Consider the following 20,654-nt stretch of genomic DNA (forward strand, 5'->3'; position numbering starts at 1 on the left):
ATTAGCATCATCTTTGCCATATTCTATTGGTTTGTAGTGAGTCAAAAATCCTGTCTGCACTCAAGGGGAGGGAACCGTGTAAGGTATAGCAACAGGGACAAAAGTCATGGGCATCATCTTAGAATTCTGACTGGCATAAGTACAGCATGACTTATTGCTTAGCAAGGGTGAAGGGGAGATGGAGATTCTTAGTACTGCCAGTTTAGAGATTCTTTAGTACTGACTTGGGTAAAGACATAAATGTTTGTTTAATAAAACAAGATGGAAACATAAGAGTAAATTTATGAATGACAGTAATGAGTCCATTTCCTATAGATGAATTTGAATTTCTTGTACGGCATCCGAGTGCATAATTCCAGCAGACAGGTATGAGTCTAAAACTTTTTGGGTGGCTCCAGGCAGAAGTCACAGATGAGGCATTCATATTATATACAAAATCATGAAAACTGTGGGCATGAAAGAATGGAAGATGTGGTTCAATTTATAGGTTGAGCAGGTGATGAACTGGAAGAAGGCCAGTGTGAGATCATATCTGATACCTATAATGTTGTCTGTTTATTGAGAAGTGAGATTGTTTACTGAGGACAAGAGGGTTGGGGATTGTTTAGGGGAGATCAAAGTGAGTGATGCAATCGTGGAAAGTCACCAAGGGAAATGAAAAAGAAAAAGGTTTGGCAAAGGAAAATAAAAGGACTGTAGGCAGTTCTGTGGTCTATTGGAAGTTGAAGACATGATGGAAACCATTAGCAAGACTGTGATTTTTCAGTGCCCAGAAGTACCAGGTGGGGAGCAGTGGAAAGAGTTGGAGGGACTGACTGAGAATTGTGGTTGTGCCATCGTGAAGGTGGAGGGTGGAAGAAGAGTTTTGCAAAATAACTGAAGACTTTTGTGAGCCAATCCTGCAAGTAACTGAAGCACATGATCTGGTATGAGAGGGTAGTGAGCAAGGACAAGGTTCAGACATGAGAAGCAGAGCAGAGAGCCAAAGACCTTTAGGGAGCCCGTGTGAGCGCAGGTGCGGGTGCAGTGAGAATGCGAGGGGAGCACAGACGGAAGCGCAGCAGGTTGCGCCCTCTGCGACTTCTGAGGTGGAAAGATTCCAGGTGATGAGAAAGTCCTGTTGTTGGCCTCAGTTTGAAAGTGTCTTAAGCCTCAGGGAAGTGAAGCTTTTTAAAGTTGAGGAGGACAACGAAGTCTGAGGCTTCGTGTGTGGTTTGTCTACGGTTTCAGAGGTCACCAGAGTTTCATCCAAGTTGTTGAAAGGTCAAGGGAGATGGTGCCAATATCATGAGTAAGGCTGCGAGATTCATCAGGGGCAGAAAGATGGCAGCAGTGACGAGTGGTGAGTAGTGCAGACAGGCAGCATTAATCACCAGGCAGGAGGGACTGTCTGCTCGACAGTGGTGGGCCTGGAAGACCCATCCTGTGGAGAGCAGCACGTGACAGAATGAACACTCTCTGGGAGCTGCCAGTGCTCTGGGGGGAGGAATGAGCTGTCTCCTAAGACATGAAAGGAGGGGAGAGGGTTGAGAGTAGAGTGTCTGTTAACCATGAAATGTGTGTTCCAGAAGGGGAAGAAGAAAAATGTTGGAGGAAAGAGTATGACAAAAGGGAGAAGGAAATCATACAATAATTCTTGGATATGAATACAACAAGAAATTTTAATTAAGGTGATAGTAAATAATGCCAGTTTAAACCTTGACAGAAATTTTGAATTGTTTCTTTTGGTGTATGTTCTAATTAGCTACAGAATATCTCAGTATTCAAAGTATGGGTGTAATACTTATTGAAAATATCTTAGGATGTTCTCTTATTAACTTTAAATGTATCAAGCAACTTGGGGCACATCTTTTCAAGTTTGTCACTTAACATTGTCAAGGACAAACCTGAAAGCAGCCTTATTTTTGTTCCTTCTTAGATATTCTAATTATTCTTTGACAATACTTATGAGATTTGCTTTATTTCTCATATTCGAAAGTCTAATGGGAATAAATCTAAATGTATTCCTGTTTTCTGTAACTTTTCATTATATTTAATGAATTCTTTCTATGAGCAAATCCAGTTAAGCCTAGAGCATTTTCCCTTTTGTGTACTTAGTTGTTGCTTCTATCATATTTATTTTGATTTCTTCTTAACTAAAATCATATATGTGTTAATCGAGTCTCCTTTACTGTTCTCTGTCCTCTCATTTCATTTCATATGGTGTTTGCCTTTATAGACTAACCTCTAGGGAGGCGTATTTGTCAGCTGTGTGCTCTGGGTCACTGACTCTGTTTTCTACAGCATCAGTTTTTCTCTTCCCGGCTTAGAACACAAATTTAAATGTTGGTATTGCACGCTAGCTCCCTATCAGTATTTCCTTGTCTCGTCTTCTTTTTTGATTTCTGGCTGCAGTTATGGTTTTATCATAGGTTGGTTAGCTTGTCTCCTCTCTCATTTCTTTTTGTTTCACAGAATTCATTGTCTTTTTTTGTTACTGACAGATTAGCCACATTCTAAAATTTGAATGTTTTCAATAATAAATCTTCTGTAAAACTATCAATTTTCTCTGTATCTTGAATGTTGCATTTTGTTTTGTATATTGAGTTTTTTCTTCAAAATCATGTTTTTGTTTATTCAAACTTAAATGAGCAGTATTCTATCTAGCTTTAATTTAGGTTTATCCATAAATGTATAGGTGGATTCTTACTTGTCCTCTCACCATACTGCTTGAAACCTTTAAAATTCTTTAAAAAATGTTAGAGAGGCAGATGAAACTAATGCCACCACTAAATTTTCCACTCCCAGGTGAATTTTGTGGGTCTCTGCTAAACTGACGAGTGACCTTCTCTCTCTTGTTTCTTTTTAAACACCTAATAAGAACAATATTATTACTAGATTATTTAAATTAAAATGGATTCTTTTTCCTTGCCAGTAGTGGAGATTTAAAAAGGCACAAAATCCGATGTATCTTTTCCCTCTGGTTCCTTTTAGCTTTTCTTTGTATCATGAGATACTACATTTTATACACAGGATTCTGTATTCCCTTACCCATATTGCCTTAGAAGAAATTTTGGTGCTAGAATGGATGCTAGAAAGAAAAACTCTGAGAGATTATGGAACCACATAAGGAGATAACTTGGAGATAGGGGCAAGCCTTGTGGATGTCTTGAAATCCTCTAATATCTTTCTGATGTGCATATCTTTTGTATTAATCCTATTTGTAGAGATATCTTCTGAGTTCTGCCAGATCACAGACCGATATTTTTGTTCCTAGTGTTTTAGAATATTTATGCATCTTTTGGTATTTAATGGGATGTTGGAGATGGGAAAATTCTATAACACCTAGTTAAATACAACCCTAATATGAGCATTTGAGGAATCCATATAATGTATCATGAGGTCTGTTTGATATTTGTAAGTGGGTGGCCAGAGAAAGATGTGTAAGTCATTCATAAAGGTTGGATGGTTTGAAAACTTGTAAATTTAAACAGGAGACAGAAGGAAGCTCTAAAGAATGCTACCTAGATGAAAGAGGAAGTTGAGGAAGCAATGAATGAAGCAGAAAAGAAGTAGTCAGGTTAATAGGATGAGAAGAAAGTAATGCTCTGAGAACAGAAGAAAAAATTCGGCAAAGATAACTGTCTAAAAAGATGAAATGCTTGGTAAGGAAGTAAGAGGGATGAACTCTTGAAAAGATCATTTAACTTGGGAATTGGTATGACATTGACCATGTTTGAAGAGGAACTATAACTTTCAATAGAGTTGGTTGAATTAATTTTTCTTGAAAAGAGAAGTGGAAAAAGTGAGAGGAATTCTAGAAGAAATTTAGGTGAATGTCAGTTTTGTGGGTCACAGTGAATCATGGATAAGCTAACATCAGTGAGTATAATTTACTTAAATGTTTAGTTGTTTTTATTTACAACAGAATACAATGCTTTCTTCCATGGCAACATTTGAAGAATGTTATTTTAAGTAATGGTAATTCATGCCTTAAAAATCCTTTCAAATGATTTCACAGTTTACAATGATCTTAATCATACTAATGTACAAACTGATCCATATCAAATTGATAACTTAAATGTACAGGGGAAATTAAACAAGCAATGCTTATAGATATTTGCGTTATTTTGGATATAAGGCAACCTATAGGTTTTGCTGAATATGCCTGACTTCATGAATTTAGTTTTTTATGAATCTTGAAATCACTTATTATTGAGCATATATATATTTGTTGTTGCTGTTGTTGTTTTAACAGAACATAAAGGAGCAAGAAGGGATTTCAGAAGCTATGACAAGCCTTGGCAATTAAATGCAAAGAAGCCGAAAAAGTCAAAAAGTGACCTTGCTGTGTCTAACATTTCTCCACCATCACCAGAATCCAAATCATGTAAGGAAGTTTATTATTCAAAATTTACTTAATATATGTAAGTCGATGTTAATAACAAAATGAAGAAAAGGAAAGAATCAAAGCCAAACACTTTATCTGATATTTCTGGCTGTTGATCCTAATGAATTTCATAACTATTTCAGCATTAACATTGAGCTTTATTTATATATACTCATTCATATTCTAAATCATGTGTAATTGATTATTTTAGGCCATTTGGAATATACTCTTTTAAGAATGTATATTGTCTGGAATGGGTCCCTTGCCTCTTGTGTCCAGTACAGCATTGCATCACGTGTGACGTGACACCCACCCTATAGTTAATAGTTAATAAAGTATGTAAGAACAAATAAAATCTTTTAGAGCATGAGTGAAGGAGATATGTATTCAAAACATTTAACAAAATTTTATGAAATCCTTCACCCATTACTTCTCTGAAGTCCTGCTTATTATTTATTACTGAAGTGTCTATATTTATTTCTGTTTTTACTTTCTCTGTCTGCCTCTTTCCTTCCCTCCTTCACTTCCTTCCTTCTTACCTCTAGAGGCTTGCTCATTTTTTATTTTATTTATTTTTAATTTTTTCTTATCTTCACCCAAGGACATATTCATTGATTTACAGAGAGGGGAGGGGAGTAAGAGGGAAAGAGAAAGAAACATTAATTAGTTGCCTCTCCTACATGCCCTGACCGGGGACTGAACCCACAACCAAGGAAGGTGCCCTGGCTGGGAATTGAATCAGTGACCTCTCAGTTTATGGAATGATGCTCCTCACTGGCCAAAGCTAGAGGCTTGCTGTTTTAAAGGAGTCAGTCAGTACTGGAGGCCATCAACTTGAGGGAAGAATGCTGAAAGGCTGCTTACCCTGCAGAGCTGGTCCTTCTTCCAGAAGGGTGCTGCCAGATCACAGAATGTTGCTGATGCTCTGGCATCTGATGATGTCTCTTTCTATTACTGCCAAGCTCTGGTTCCACCTGACTGTTAGCTTTTTAGAGCAAAATTAATAACAAAGTGAGTTTTTATAGTATACATACAGATTATATAAATAACAATGAGAGTGTAAGACTCAGAATTCTTAGAGATATGTTGTGAAAATATATTAAATTGTTCCTGTAGTAATAGAGTATCTTTCGAACTTTTACAGTGATAGGTTAAAGATGATTATTGTAATATGTAAAGCAACACTACAGAGCACAAATGGCATAAGTAAAAATTCAGTAGATGAGTTAAAATGCAATACCCCCCCAAAATATGATTTATTCTTCCAAAGCAAAGGCAGGAAAAAGGAACAGGGAAATAAAGAACAGACTGGAAAACTAGAAACAAATACCAAATTGGTAGGTTTAAGAGCAAGCATGTCAATAACTATAATAAATGTAAATGTACTAAACAATTAAAAAGCAAGAATTTATAGGCTAGATTTAAAAAGTATAGATTGTTTACAAGATTCATTTTAAACATAAAGATACAAACAGTTTAAAATACTAAATATAAAGAAACTTTAATGGCTGTGGTAATATCAGACTAAGTAGAATTCAAGGTGAAGGATATTACTGGAGATCCAGAGGACCCAATGACAAAGTTCTCAATGACATGGAGGGATAAGTTGACAGAACTAGAGTAAGATATAGACAGATACAATAAAGAGATTAAAAAATGGGTAAGTATATGAAAGTTTTGAACACTATTAACAACTTTGACATATTTAGGACACTCTACTCAGTGAAGTTAGAATATATGTAATTCTCAATGCCACATGGAATGTTCATCAAGATAGACCATAGGCTGTACCATAAAAAATGATTGAAGTCGTATGGAGTATGTTTGCTGCCAAAATTGTACTAAAGTCAAATTAAGCTTAGAAACTTCCCTGCAAACATTTCAAAATTAACATATTTTCAGATAATCTGTGAGCCAAGAACAAAATCACAAAGGCAATTAGACAACATTTTGACGAACAAAATATTAAAATTTTCAGGATGAAGCTAAAGCAGAACTTAGGACAAAGTTTATAGCTTTAAAATTCTGCTTAGAAAAAATAGTATAAAATTAATGATCTTGGCTTTCACTTTAAGAATCTAGAAAATAATGATTTAAAATAAGCATATGGAGAAATGCATTGAGAAAAAGAAATGAGAAAAATAATAATAGAAGTTGAGATAGAAAACAACAGAGAAAAATAAATAAATCCAACAGTTGGTTATTCAATATTTCAATAACAGTTGGTTATTTGAAAAGATTAATAGACTAGATTAAAGTATAGCAACACTGATTTTAAAAAAAGAGAGAGAAACCAACTACAAATGTCAGGATTGACAAAGAGAAGAAGACTATAGATTCTGAAGTCATTAAAAGATAATGAGGAGATAACTTGAATAACATTTTGCCAATAAAATTGACAACTTAGATTAAAAGTATGAATCCCTTGACCAACAGAAATTACCAGAACTGATTCAAGAAGAAATGGAAATATTTAAATGTCCTACATCAATTTAAAAACTTTTGAATTTATGATTAAACAGTTTCCCACAAAGAGAACTCCATGCCAAGATGGCTTCACAGAAGAAGTCAAACATTTGAAGAGGACATAATACCAGGAGAAGGAGAGTACATGTTCCAACTCACTTTATGAGGCTTCCACAACCCTGCTATTAAAACAAGTTTAAAGGACATTACAAGAAAAGAAAACCAGAAGCTAATATCCCTCATCATCATAGGCATAAAATATTATCAAGCATTAGCAGTTTTATTGGTAAAGTCATTTGACAGAAACAGTACATTTATTTTTGACCCATAGATGAAACTTTTGGTAGAGGTCACAGTGAGTCAGAATTGATTTATATAATAACGAATTGTCCAGAGTCATCCTGCTCAGCATACTGTAGGCTGGTGTGTGAGGTAGCAAGCTCCTGTGGACTGGTGCAGGATGCCATCTGCAGAATACTGTGGTCAGCCTCTGGCTCTGAGGGTGGGCTTTGCCTTAGTGAAGTCACAGACTGGCCCTCTCTTAGATTCTGTCACCATATATGGGTCATATGTTGTTGTTACTATTCTGTTGTTTTCCACTTCTCCCCAGAATGTTTTTAAAAAGGTATTTAAATTGTTGCTCTCAATTTTGAGATTAAGTATAACTAAGGTTTTTAATTCATCAAAAAGCTATACAGATATTTCCATTTGGAGGCTGTGCCCTTCCATTATTTATTGAGACATCATTAGAAATCACCAAACCCATAGTTGATTAAACCATGATCATACTGTAACCTTGGTTGCTCAAGATTTGGTTTTATTGATAAATTGGGTATCATATGTATATATGTATATGTATGTGTCAAATCATCACAAGTCAGAAAATATTTAAAAATTTTTTTCTTTAGTTCCACTTGAGAGTTGCTGAGGAAAGTCTTGAGTGTTGTATCAGTTCTGTATTGTCTCATATATCCTCCCTAAAGTTCAATGTCTTAAAAAATCAACAACTGATAATTTCTCATGGATCAGTGGGTTGGCTGGTTTGTTCTCCTGCTGGTCTCACCAGGGCTTGTCATGTCAGTGCGTTCAGTTGCCAGGTCCACAAGGCCTGGGGTCATTTGGCAGGTGGTCACATCTGGCCATTATTTGGGAATGTTAATTGGACCTATTTTTTTTAATCTATGCTTTTATTTTGTGAATTAAAAAAAAGAGAATTCTAGAGAGCATATGGTAATTTCCAGGAAATTAGATAATACAATGATGCAGATTAGAGAAATTGTTCAATGGAGGTTTACAGAAGTGACAAACAATTTTTTAAGGATATGGTACAAATATAGTTTTATCTGCTTCCTTTTCTGAGTTTCTCTCCCCTATGCCTGGGCTTGTTCCCAGAGGGCCCCTGGGGAATGGCCTGGGGGGTAACAGCAGTAGGCCTGGGAGTCTCCTCTCGAGTCATTTAGCATGGTCACTCTGTCCACTCTCATGGCCTGGACCCCAGGGTGTTGATATTAGCTGACATCTCTACCTCAAGTCCCTTAAACAAAAAATCACAGAGGAAGCAGCTGCATTCTATTTGTAAATTTTAGATTCATTTAAATTATAGAAGTAATATTTGCTTATTTTGACCATTAAAAAAAATACAGACATGTATTAATAGAGTCTTTTTTCTTTCTTTCCACTCAAATTCTACTCCATCAGAAATAGTTTGTATCTTTTCACAGGTTGCATTTTTACATCTTTTCCTTTGTTTGAACTAACGTAAAATATATGTGTTGACTTGCTTTATAAAACTGGCTTTAAACTGTAAACATAAGTAATTCTATTTTACCATTTTGAAATGCATTGTGGGCATATCTCCATGATAATAGACTTAGATCTAAATTATATTTTTTAATAAGTGCACACTGTATCACAGTGTGCATATGCCTTAATTTATTTATTCTCCTGTTGAAGGACATTAAATTATTTCTCAACTTTTGCAACCAACAACTGCTAAAATAAACAAATTAATATCTTGTATTTCCTGATAAAATGAACAACCTTAAAATGTATATATAAGTATAGGTATTTTTATTGCTTTATTATAATTTACCAGACACAAGATTGCTGGGTCACGGGGTCAGTATATCTTTTATTATCATAGTTATTGCCAGATTACTTTTTAAATAGGTAGCAGAAAATATATTTTAACAGTCTGTCTTTCCTGTAGCCTTTCCATATAAATATTTAAAAATTTATTTTACTTATATTTATCAAAACAAAAATATGTGTAGTTTAAAAAGTAAAGTAGTTGAGTACTACAAGACAGTGTTCTTTCTTCTTTTTTCTGCGTCTAATGTGGAACCACTTTGAACTTTTTTAGAAGTTGCTTTTGGTACACAAGTCTAGATATCTAAACATACAAGGTACTTGTATGAACCTTAACATGGTTCTCCTTTACTTTTTATTTTATTTTTAAAAATATTCTATTATTTATTTTTAGAGAAAGGAGGAGGGAGGGAGAAAGAAAGGGAGAGAAACATCAGTGCATGGTTGCCTCTTGTGTGCCCCCTACTGGGAACCTGGCCTGCAACCCAGGCATTATGCCTGGACTGAGAATTGAACTGGTGACCCTTGGGTTTACAGGCTGGCACTCAACCCACTGAACCACACCAGCCAGGGCTCCTTTGTTTTTTCAGTCTGAGGTGTTATCTCTTGACCTCATGCTAAGACTGTGTGCTTTACACCCAGACCACATCTCAGCACAGTCACGCAGATGTTCCAAACATTGGTTGAATGTTTACTCTGATTGATATAAGTAAAACTACATTAATTAGCCTTTTTTCACAGTACAGCCATAAGATGTCCAGCTAATTATTTATTATTAGTTGACTATTAATTAGAATTAATAATTGATTGGTTTTTCTGTTTGTTTTCTACGTACCCATCGCTAATACTTCACCAAATCCTGCATTAAAGTATTCACACTCTCACTATGATCAAACGCATCAAGTAATCTGAACTTCAGTCTTCTTTTATACTTTATACTTTGTTTCCTTTGAAAAATGTTAGATCCCTCTCTCCTGTAGCCCTCTGTCGTCTTGCTCCAGTCTTGGCCCTTTGGTCTCTAGCTGCTTTCCCAGCTGAGCTGTCTCCCAAGACTGTTCTTCACTGTCACCCTGGGGATCTCTTTTCCTTTTCCTTGTGGAGAATCACAGATTCCCTGAGTCCCAAGTCTTTCCACTTATCATTTTGGTGGAGCCCCTCCACTCAGAGCTTTCGGCAGGGTGGGGAAGTGCTTGCAAGATAAATTTTGAGTCTTTACAAGTATCTTGATTGGACCTGTAGTTGGGTACAAATTCTAAGTTGGAAGTAACCTTCAGTTGAAATTTTGAAGGGATTTCTCCCATGTCTTCTGTGGAGAAGCTTGCTGTTGGGAAGTCTGATGACAATTTGATTTGCTGCTTTTGTCTCTGAAAGGTTTTAAGATCTTTATTGCCATTGTTGTAAAATGTAGTAATAATGTGCTTCAAATTATACTGGACATTCAATGAATTCTTCCCACTTAAAAAAAAGAAAAAACAGTACTTTTTATTTCCTTATACTTTGTCATTTGTCCTCCTCGATCGATGCTTTAATGCTAAAATGATCTGAAATGTCCCTGTTCTAGGGCATCTCTCCCTTCAGGGATGAGGTTTCAGTATTCTCCAGCTTGCTAAATTTGTGTACCACTCATCAATCTATTTCACATTGTTATTTTTTGCTTAATAATGACTTCTCTCCTTGTTTAACTAATTCTTTGACCAAAAAAATCAATAAAAAATCCTTTACCATAGCATAATTCTAGTGAGGGTTTGGAATTTGGAGGGAAGTGAAGGTAAATACAGTTTTATTAGAGGACAGCAAGAATGTCTTAGAAATATTTACTAATTGCTGATGAAGTCAGTGATCATCTTTAAGCTGCTAAAATATAAACAAAATCAACTTTACATGTTTTCCTTAAATTATAAAAATTATTAACTTTGAACCCATACCTGAATTTTCTTTTTTCTATAAACATCATCTCGCTTTACTTGTTCATTTAAAACATTTCTTAAAGGCAGCTTTATAACTTCCCCACTGTTTGTGCACAAGAAAACCATTTCCAAGACAGACAGTTTTATTTTCTACAGCAATCTTGACACATGCAGCCTCTCACATTATTATGAACAGTAAGTTTTTTATCACTCTGTAGCATGCTTCTGAAGTAATCATTTTTTTTAAATGTAGCACCAAGGTCAGTATATCATCCTAAGTGGAACTGGCGAGCTAAACCAGAAAGCCGTGATTTTGATGAATTGAACCACATCCTTCAAGAGAGCAAGAAGCTGGGAAAAGCCCTTGAGAAGCTCTCTCGAAGTAAGTTCAGTTACTTAATTGTAATTGAAGTTCCTAACCAATATTAAAGTAGAAACATTCATTAATATTGCCAGTAACCCATTTTTAACATCCTCATTCAAATTCCATGAGAGGTTGAGGAGTTCTAAATGCATGAGATTGGAGCTAAGGACTGATCTTGCATGTTACACAGAATCACGGGAATACTGGTTATACAGAGTAGGCGGGGCTACAGACTCCCTCACTCCCAAGGTTATTTGACTTTCTCCTACAGTGTCTCTTGTTACTGAGGTCAAGTGTACACCTAATGGTATCTATTTATTCTTCTCTTCTGAACCCTTTTGTTTTGTGTCATTTAACAAACATACCTATTGCTTCCATGAGGTTTTAAGGTCTCTACATTTCTGAAGGCTAGTAACTGGGACAAATTCTTCTCAGAGTCCTTTCCGAGCCTGACACAGTACCTTGTAACATACTTTTTGTAAAAGCAATGATTCTGTAATCCAAGGGCCTAGGTTAGAGGTTTTGCTCTGCCACCTATGATTTACTTTGGGAGCAAACAATGATAAAAGGAGTTTTCAGTTTACTGCTATGTTATGTTTATGAAAAGAATCTTATCATATTAATGTGTCAAAGGCTTATATTAATGCATATAAATCTTGATGTCATAGAAACTTTTGTTTGTATCAATTAGCCTATGGTAAAAATTGGTTTCATTATATATCAGTTTGCTTAAAGTTGCAGAATTTACCGGTGCCATTAGGTGATGACTAACTATATTTCATGTTTAGATTGCATATACTTTTGAAACAAATACCTAAAATATATCTAAACTCAGATACCTCACTGCCATGCTAAATTTCAATGTATCAGTAGATCCTGCCTCCCAGTTCTGCATGCTGTGTCTCAGATGGTGGTACCCTCACTCACCAACTCACCCGACTGGAGCCCTCTGGACTCCTCTCTCCTCCTTTACTGTTCAACATTAATTCTTACCAAATCTTGCTCATTTTCCCTCTAATATATGTCTTGGGTTTGATTCTGTTCTCCAGCCCTGTTAGTACCCCCTGGTTCACATGCACAGTGACACCGACCAGATCACTGGCTTATCCATTTCACGTGTTCCCTGTCATTCCCACCCCAAGTTAGGAAAAACAGGTGCAGTTCCTGCCTTTACTGAGCTTGCACCTGGCTAGGTGGCCACGACCGTATGTTGGGAGAGTCTCAAGGCCAAAATCCTATGGCTTCCCACCACACAAGTACTTTCTCACTCAGGGATAGCCTGTGGAGTGAGCCAGGGGTGTAGACTTCTTCCATCTGTTATGCTGCCATCTTCAGCACAAGACTTGTAGTAGCCCTGCCGAAGCAGAAGGAGAGAGTAGAGAATCACGGGGGAGGCTTCTGATGCCTAGAGTTGGAAACACAGCCATACATCTGCCCACATTCCTCAGCCAAGAGGAAGGGAGGCTGGGGATTGCAGTCTAGCTGGTGTGCCCAGGAGGACTCTTGAAACAGTTTGGGCAACAAGTAACTGTCTTGTCCATACTCTTAACTCACTGCCCTCACTGCTGTCAGTGTGATGGATCTGCAGTGGAAACCTGACACTCACTTGTTACAGATATTCAGTGGCTTCCTAAAATCTCATAGGAGGTGCTCCATGACCTGGCCCTTAATCACGTCTCTAGTATTATCTCATGCTTCTCAGGCTAGGTATGCACCAGCAACACAAGAGTTTTTGAGCCTCGCTGATATTCTTCATTTCCTGTGTTTGCTTATGCTGTCCCGGTGCCCTAAAACCTCACCCCATTTCCCTCCACTGCTTCTCTTTTTCCCAAGTGAAATCCTATGGCGCTCTTTAGCCTCAGCTGAAAATCCAAGCTGATTTCTCTGTTGCTGCCCTTCTCTGGACTGAAGTTGGTGCCTCTTTTTGTGCTTCTGTACTTCTCCCTGAACATAATTACCTGCTATTATTAAATTTTTACTTATGCCCTCCCTGGACTTTGAGCTTCCTGTGGGTAGGGCCCTCTGAGCCTGGACTCTCCAGCGCAAAGCACAGTGATTAATGCATAACTCAGTCTGGACTTTCAGGGTGAGCACGACCTCTGGTTTTAATTCTTCTGACCCTTCTTCTCTGAGACCCCACCCTCACTCTTTCATCACTGCAGACGCCCTTCTTCTCAGAGTGTGGGCCTCTGATACGAGATTACATGTGTTTCAATGTTCATAGATATGCTGTATTTGGCTTTTATGGTACCTTATCTCTTGGGAAATTATGCTGAAAAATAAATAAGTAAATAAATAAACTAAAAGCTAAAGAGCAGCTGTTCCCTATTATGTGACATTGCTCAACACAACCCTCTGCTCGAGGTGTGCTCCCAGGGTAGCTGGGCTTCTGGTGCTTCGGGAGCCTGATGCCTTCACTGCTTTTGGCAGATTTCTCTGAAGTGAGACAGTGATAGGATGAGAATCTTCTGTCCATCCAGACAGTGGTCTGTGGGTTACAGTTCATGTGGAAACACTGACTGGGGCTTTACCAGGGGGAAATGGCCAGCTGTTGGGGGAACAGTGAACAGATATTTGTGCTCCATGGCTGACAGTAGCAATCTGGACTCTGCCAAGAAAAAAAGGACTTTCTGAGTTTGCCAGTCAAAAACACACCTGAAAAGTCTGTTTGACAAACAGCCTGAGAAGTTAGAGCAGCAATTTTCAAGCTTTTTCATCTTATACCATGCATAAACTAATTACTAAATTCTATGGCACACCAAAAAATATATTTTTTGCCAATCTGACAAAAAATAGGTATAATTTTGATTCATTTACATTAGATGGTTATTATTGTGTTGGCTGTTGTCATTTTTTTTTTAATTTAACAATCTAAGGGGAAAGAGATCAGTGCCCCTGATGAAATAGTCAGGTATTGCATGTTTTAACAGTTCTTGTGGCGCACCAGTTGCAAATTGCCAAGTTAGAGAATAAACAGCCTGTGAGTGAAAATGAAAGCAGATAATATAGTAATTGTTTGTTCATTCACTGCACATTCATTTACCTAATCTCCACACATTTATGTGGGAATACAAAGATGGATATTACATGCACCCAGAACTCAAGTTTACCTTTAGTAGGGAGGTATTTGTGAAAAGCAGAATTTCAGAGACTTGTGGAAAGTGTGTTAAGGAAAGCCGAGGGGCCCATAAAAGAGCCCTCACTGGGACTTAGGGCCAAACTGATGGGAGGATATACATGAACAGAGTGTGGAAGGATAAAAAGGTCAAGCGAAGGTAAAAGGAGGGTGAGATGTGTCGTAGGTGGGGGGGGAGGTGTTCCTGGCAGAGAGAGGAGCACGTGTGTAAGAAGGTATTTCAAGGGAAAGCAAATTTTGTATTGTTGGTGCATAAAGGGTACAGCTGGTAATAAAGGCAATGAAGATGGAAGTCTTGGGAGCAGGGGTTAGGGTGGGGACTTTTATGTTACAGGGATTTGTAGCCTCTTTGGCTGTTCTGATACGATAGCATTTTCTTCAGGGCCTCAGTTCAGTGCCTAGGAAGACCACGTGCACTAGCATCAAGGGTCCCATAACCAAATCCTGGGCTCTTCTCCCTTAGAGGGTATGATAACCCACTCACTGCATTTTCCTTTGTGTATTTTGTGTTCACCACTGTTCCTGAATTCCTATAAACTTTAAAAATATCATCTTAAAATACAATGGCTTTTAAAAGCTAATGAGTAGCTGTGAATGCTGTGCTAGGCACTAGGAGAAATGTCCTGGCTGCTCAAATGGTTCCCACTGGAGCTTCATGTTTCTGTAAAGAAGTGTTTCTTTAAAATTCTCCCAACTTCTTTTAGTCAATTTGAGCTTTGATTAAATGCGAAATAACAAAAAATGGAAAGTACCCTGGGTAATTTGACATTTAAAACAGGGAGCAGAAGGAACTATCTATAATAGGATGGAGATTTACTTAGATAATTTATTAAGCAAAATCATCAAAATAGGTAAATGTGAGAAAATATAATAGGTATCTGGACAAAATATGTCAGACCAAATGCTTGGAATGATGAGAGGCATGATTCCTTCTCCAAGGCAAGTTTTCCCTTTATGTAGTTTGAGTTTTATTCTGGGACCCATAATTTTCTAGTATCTTAGTATGTCGTCATAGCAACCTTTTCTTCGCCGCCAGTTTTCACTGGTGACATTTCTTGACTCTGCAGAAGAACTTCTGGTAGTTGCTGAAGTTGAGAGTGATGGACAGTGGACAAGGCTCCGGGGAGCTGGCTCATGAGCGATGGGCAGGTTCCATGTGACACAGGCCTTGACTGCTCGAAGGCTCTTGACTTACTTGCTAATTCTTGCCTATAGTCTAGATAGGTAAAATGTTATTGCTATCTCTATGAATAATGGATTCATAAACTGAGATGTAAAAGAAATTTAAAGATCAACTGATAGCTTTCTAAAAATCTAATGAGAAAACTTTTTTTGCAAGGTCAAGCACATTTAATGTAAAAAGTATTAAAAAATCAAGAGGATTTTAGACAATGAAATCATGGGTTATATCATTGTAGGTATCTAAAGTTTATGACTTTGGATGAAAAAGATAATTTTGTTTTATGTATCTACTATCTCCCTGTTTTAAAATAGATTAAATCTTAAATATTTATTTTAAATAATATATTTATTTTAAGCTTGAATTTGGATTGGAAAAGAATGTTTCTGTTGTATTAAATGTAAATATAAGCAGTTAAATATATGTTTGGTTTTTGTAAACTGGAGTAATTAGTAATATGTTATAGACTGTGACATAAACCATTAGGTGTTCTATAAAATTCCTACATTATCTTAAAATCTGAGTTATTCCAAGTGACCATTTATAAATTTATGTATTTCTAAACCCCAACATTCATAAAAGTATACTTATGTTAGGCTTGTATCAAGGTTTATAACTGTCCTGAAAACTTTGGGGTCTCTTGCTAATCTCACATATACTCTGTGCTGGAAGTCCATTATGTCTTAGAGTTCCCGACTGCATACACCCAGTGCGGACACTGGCTGGTAGCTGTAAGCTACTCCTTCCCGAAGCCCTCTCTCCTTTGTTTGAAGGAGATGCTTAATACAGCAAGTCCTTGAATAATTGTTAAGCTTAGGTTACCCAAAATTCTCAAAGTGGTAACTAGACTCTCCTTTAGTGCAGTAACATATAAAATTATTTCTCCCGATAATTCTTACCAACAGAGAATTTCATAGAATATTGCTATGAAGAGTGAGCCTCGAATACACCTGTGTTTCTAGTTTTATCTACATGGGGAAGACTGGTGCTGTTCACTGAGGTAATTGATTTGTTAGGTTAGTGGAGTGGGAGGTGGTCTGGGATCCCATCAAGCACCCTCTGCAGACACTTCATTCCTGAGCATGTGAGAGGACCATTACACAGACATTTTTTCTTGAGTGTGTTCAGTTTCCCTTTAATAACCCAGTTCATTCTCTCTTGCACTTTATAGTCTGCTGAACTTTAGCTTCAACCCTATTCTTATTTTCTCTGTGTTCCTTTGGACTCTGGACTTTAGACCTTTCCTTGTCTCTTTGCCTACCCCACACTGGGGTTTGTCACCATATTCCTGTGTCCTATGCCCCAAACCCAATGGCTGGTCACACCAGCTCCAATGCCTGGCCACAGCACCTGTGTACAGCATCAGACACAACATCACCCCCCCCCCCAAAAAAAGGGAGAAGTGATATGAAGGGACAGTGAAATGTGTAGCCTGACATGACTGACATGCCCAGAAGAATTCAGCAACTCATGCAGGAGGAAAGTCTGTGCTGGAGAAAAATATTTGTTAGTTATCACCACATAGAAGAATAAAGATGTCCGTGGTATGGGTTAGCTAACCACGGGAAGAGAAGAAGAGAAAGACAGCTCAGCAAAGAACCCTTGGCGTTTCAGGAAAGGACTCCCTCAAAGAAGAGGATGCCTGTAAGGAGACAAAGCAGGAGAATAGAAAACAGAGGACAGCATGTCAAGAAAGAGAGTGAGCTTAACAGTGTCTGTCATCACAGAGAGAGAAATCCAAGGACTAAATTTTTATATTACTGACACAATAATTTTGGAGAAATGGTAAAGACAAGAATTTAAAATGATGTACAGTGAGGAACGTGTGGATGATAAGCAGGAAAGTTGTGGGGAAGGATTATTTATCCATTGGCCTAGGAACTGTCAATCTAGGGGACTGTGGGGCAAACCCCTGAAGCTCCCTAGTTAGTGTGCTTGTCTGTAAAATAAGGGAATTAAAATAAATGATCTGCAGCCCCCATTCTGCCTTAATATTTTATCACTGTGGGAGTCTATATCAGTTCATAAGCAAGAACAGAATTGTAATGGGCTAAATTGTACTTGATTGTCATTCTAACATAAAGACTATATCCCTAAATTACCCTTGCGCACCAGCTCTACATCTAACAAGAAACATGCTATTGGTGGTTTTTTGTTGCATCATTTGGATTGTTTCAGCAGTTCATGCAGTCATAGTTGACTTAAATGCCTCACTTGCTTTCATTAGTAGAAAGGATATGCCACATTATTTTGAAGCACTAATAAAAAGAAAAACTAGAATGGAAAACACAGTAGTTTTACAAATAGAGCTTTTGTCTTTGTTTTTAAACTTAGGTTATTAAATATTGCTTCTAAAACATTTTTATAAATCTCTTTTGAATCCCAGGTATTGCAATTTCAGATGAACTCGATAAGGTAAGTTGAACTATATACATCTAATAAAAAGAACATATAGAATATAGCTTTTAATCCATGGTCTAAATGAAAAAGTTTTTGAAACATAAAATGTTCAAATACAATTTATTTGGTGCTAATGTTTTAAAGGTTTTAAAGTTGTATGCTTAGATTTTTTAAATGAAAGTTATATGAAATTTAAAGTATCACATATTCTTTTGAGTTAAGGATTTTTGAGTTTGGCTAGAGAAAATGGAATCACTGTAATTATTAAAAACTATATTAAAACATAAAAGCTAGTAATATTTATTACATAAATTTGGATTCTGCTTGTATTTTGATGATGATGATTGATGATCTTACTCTTTTCTGTAACTACCCTTTGTAAACTTTACTCAGTATGGATTTTTTAAAAAAATTTTTAAGATGCCAAGAAAATCTTGCACTGGGGTGATAGTCATGATGGTGGTGAGAAGCAATATGATAGGAAGATATTTTAGCAGTAGTAACAGTGGAACTTGCTACGGGTTGGAGCTGGGGAGCGTTGAAGGGATCAGTCAGTGGAGATTCTTAGTTTTGGGAGATGAGAAACTCAGAGAGCTGTGGGGCCATTTGCCAAAATTAGAGACACGGGTGAAAGAGCAGATTTGACAGGTTGGAAAGCTGTTCTCTTCTGGATTATTTTGAGTTGTCTGTCAAACATGTCCATGTGAGTTGTGGCTCATAAGAAAGATTTGATTTGGGGTTATACGGTTAGGAGTCATTGGAATAGAAGTTCTCTTTCTTTTTTTTGTTTATTCTCAGGGATCCTTTACAATCTTAAAAATTATAGAAGATTCCAAAAAGCTTTATGTAGATTATATATATTAATATTTACCATATTAGGAATTAAAACTCATAAAAATTTTACATGCATTTATTTTTAAAAAGCAATGACAAAACCACTACCTTAACAAAAAAGCTTTTATGAGACAATATTTTATTTTCTAAAATAAGGAATTTGTGAGAAAGTTACATTATTTACAGTTTTAAAAATCTCTTTAATGTCTCGATTATTTGAAAACTGCTGAATTTTCATATCTGCTTCTTCAATCAATCTGTTGTGATATGTTGTTTTAGATAGAAAAAAATTTGACACATGACATATATAGTTGGAAAAGTGAGAAGCACCTAGAAATAGCCATCAGTATTTGGTGAACATTGATACAAATATCTTTTTAAAAAGAAAATGTTCTGAATTTGGCTTAGTGGCTAGATAAATAGATAGAAAGAAAATGGTAGAAAGTATTGTACAAAGTTGGAATAATATTCCATAATCATGATATTTTAAAATAATAATCTATAATGTAATAGTTATATTATTTTTATAAAACTACTTAGCATTTTTATATTCCAAATAGGAATATACCTTTTGAATTTTAATAAATATATTTATGTTAGTACAAAAAATCATTCCCACTCTCACACCTGATTTTTAAGAGAACCAGATAATACCAAAGAAACACAGATGTCCAGCCTCACAGCCAGCATCCTTCACCTTCCTGGACCAGCCTTGGAGGAGAGGGACAGCCTGCCCCATGGCTCCCTCTGGTGACCACAAAGCTCACAATTTTACATTTTCCTCAGTCAGAAAAAGAGTCTCGGGCAGGTGCTAAAAATATAGTTAAACAGAAAGATTTACAGTTTGTGGTAAGCTGACACCTATGCCTTTAGTGTAGTAATAAAAATAAATGCATGTTCTTCCAATGCATAATCTTTCATTAACAATTTGGGGTGTCCACTAAAGATATATTTTTCTTCATCTTTATAATAATATACTGACCTGTTACTGTCATTTCATTGAAATTATTTCTTCTGTGACCTTTAAAATTAGTTTATGAATTCTGAAAAAGGTAAAAATGGTTAGTTCTACTTCAACTGGAAAGATAAAACAAGGTTGATCATATTTTTAAGCCTTTTTAAAAAATTGTGTGAATTTTATCAGTGTCTTACTGTTTAGCCACTGTATCAGTTTTTTATTACTGCTGTAACAAATTAAAACAAGATGGCTTATTATCTTATAGTTTAGAAGTTCAACATGAGTTTTCTGGGGCTAAAGCCCAGGTGTCATAAGGTTGCATTTCCTCCTGAATTTTAGGGAAACCCATTTTGGTTTGGTTTGGTTTGGTTTGATATTTTTGCCAGCTTCTAAAGGCTGGCTCATTCCTTGGTACACGGCTCCTTTTCTACATCTTCAAAACCAGCAACGTCTCATCTCTGTCTTCAGCCTGGGAAAGCTTTCCATTTCTATGGAACCCTGTAATTAGGTTGAGGCCCTTCAGCTAATCCAGATACTCTCCCTCCCCCACTTTAACATATTTAGCCTTAATGATACAAGGTTCCTTTTGCCATGAAATGTTTGATATTCACAGGTTTGGGTATCAGGATGTGGACATATCTGGAAAACCATTATTACCCTACTAGCCATTACACAAATTTAGATGGTATTACCTTTCATATCTACATATACTGTTTTAGACCCCTACCATTCCAGTTCATCCTTCAAAATGCCATATGGTAGACATGGTTGGTGCCTACTAGGGCAGAGTGACCCATCCTTCAGCTGTGCTTGTTGGTACTTGTGGGCTCATGCATCACCTGAGGATGGATTCGACCCAGAAGGAGCTGTTCTGCCCAGGAATGCCTGGGTTGGCCTCAGGCAGGGATTGAAGGAAATAAGACTCTGAGTTGTCATTCACATTCCAGAGCTT

The 20,654-nt window shown here is 36.8% G+C and overlaps 1 protein-coding gene across 1 annotated transcript in view; it reads left to right on the forward strand.

Annotated features, from left to right (window-relative positions):
* The window catches only part of C7H8orf34 (chromosome 7 C8orf34 homolog), a 302,768-nt gene that overhangs the window by 60,590 nt on the left and 221,524 nt on the right, over positions 1-20,654 (forward strand). The window contains 3 exon segments of the mRNA XM_028534036.2: positions 4,238-4,369; positions 11,084-11,212; positions 17,897-17,925. Coding sequence (XP_028389837.1) covers positions 4,238-4,369; positions 11,084-11,212; positions 17,897-17,925 — 290 coding nt within the window.

Source organism: Phyllostomus discolor, chromosome 7 (assembly GCF_004126475.2).
Source record: "Phyllostomus discolor isolate MPI-MPIP mPhyDis1 chromosome 7, mPhyDis1.pri.v3, whole genome shotgun sequence".
Lineage (NCBI taxonomy): Eukaryota > Metazoa > Chordata > Mammalia > Chiroptera > Phyllostomidae > Phyllostomus > Phyllostomus discolor.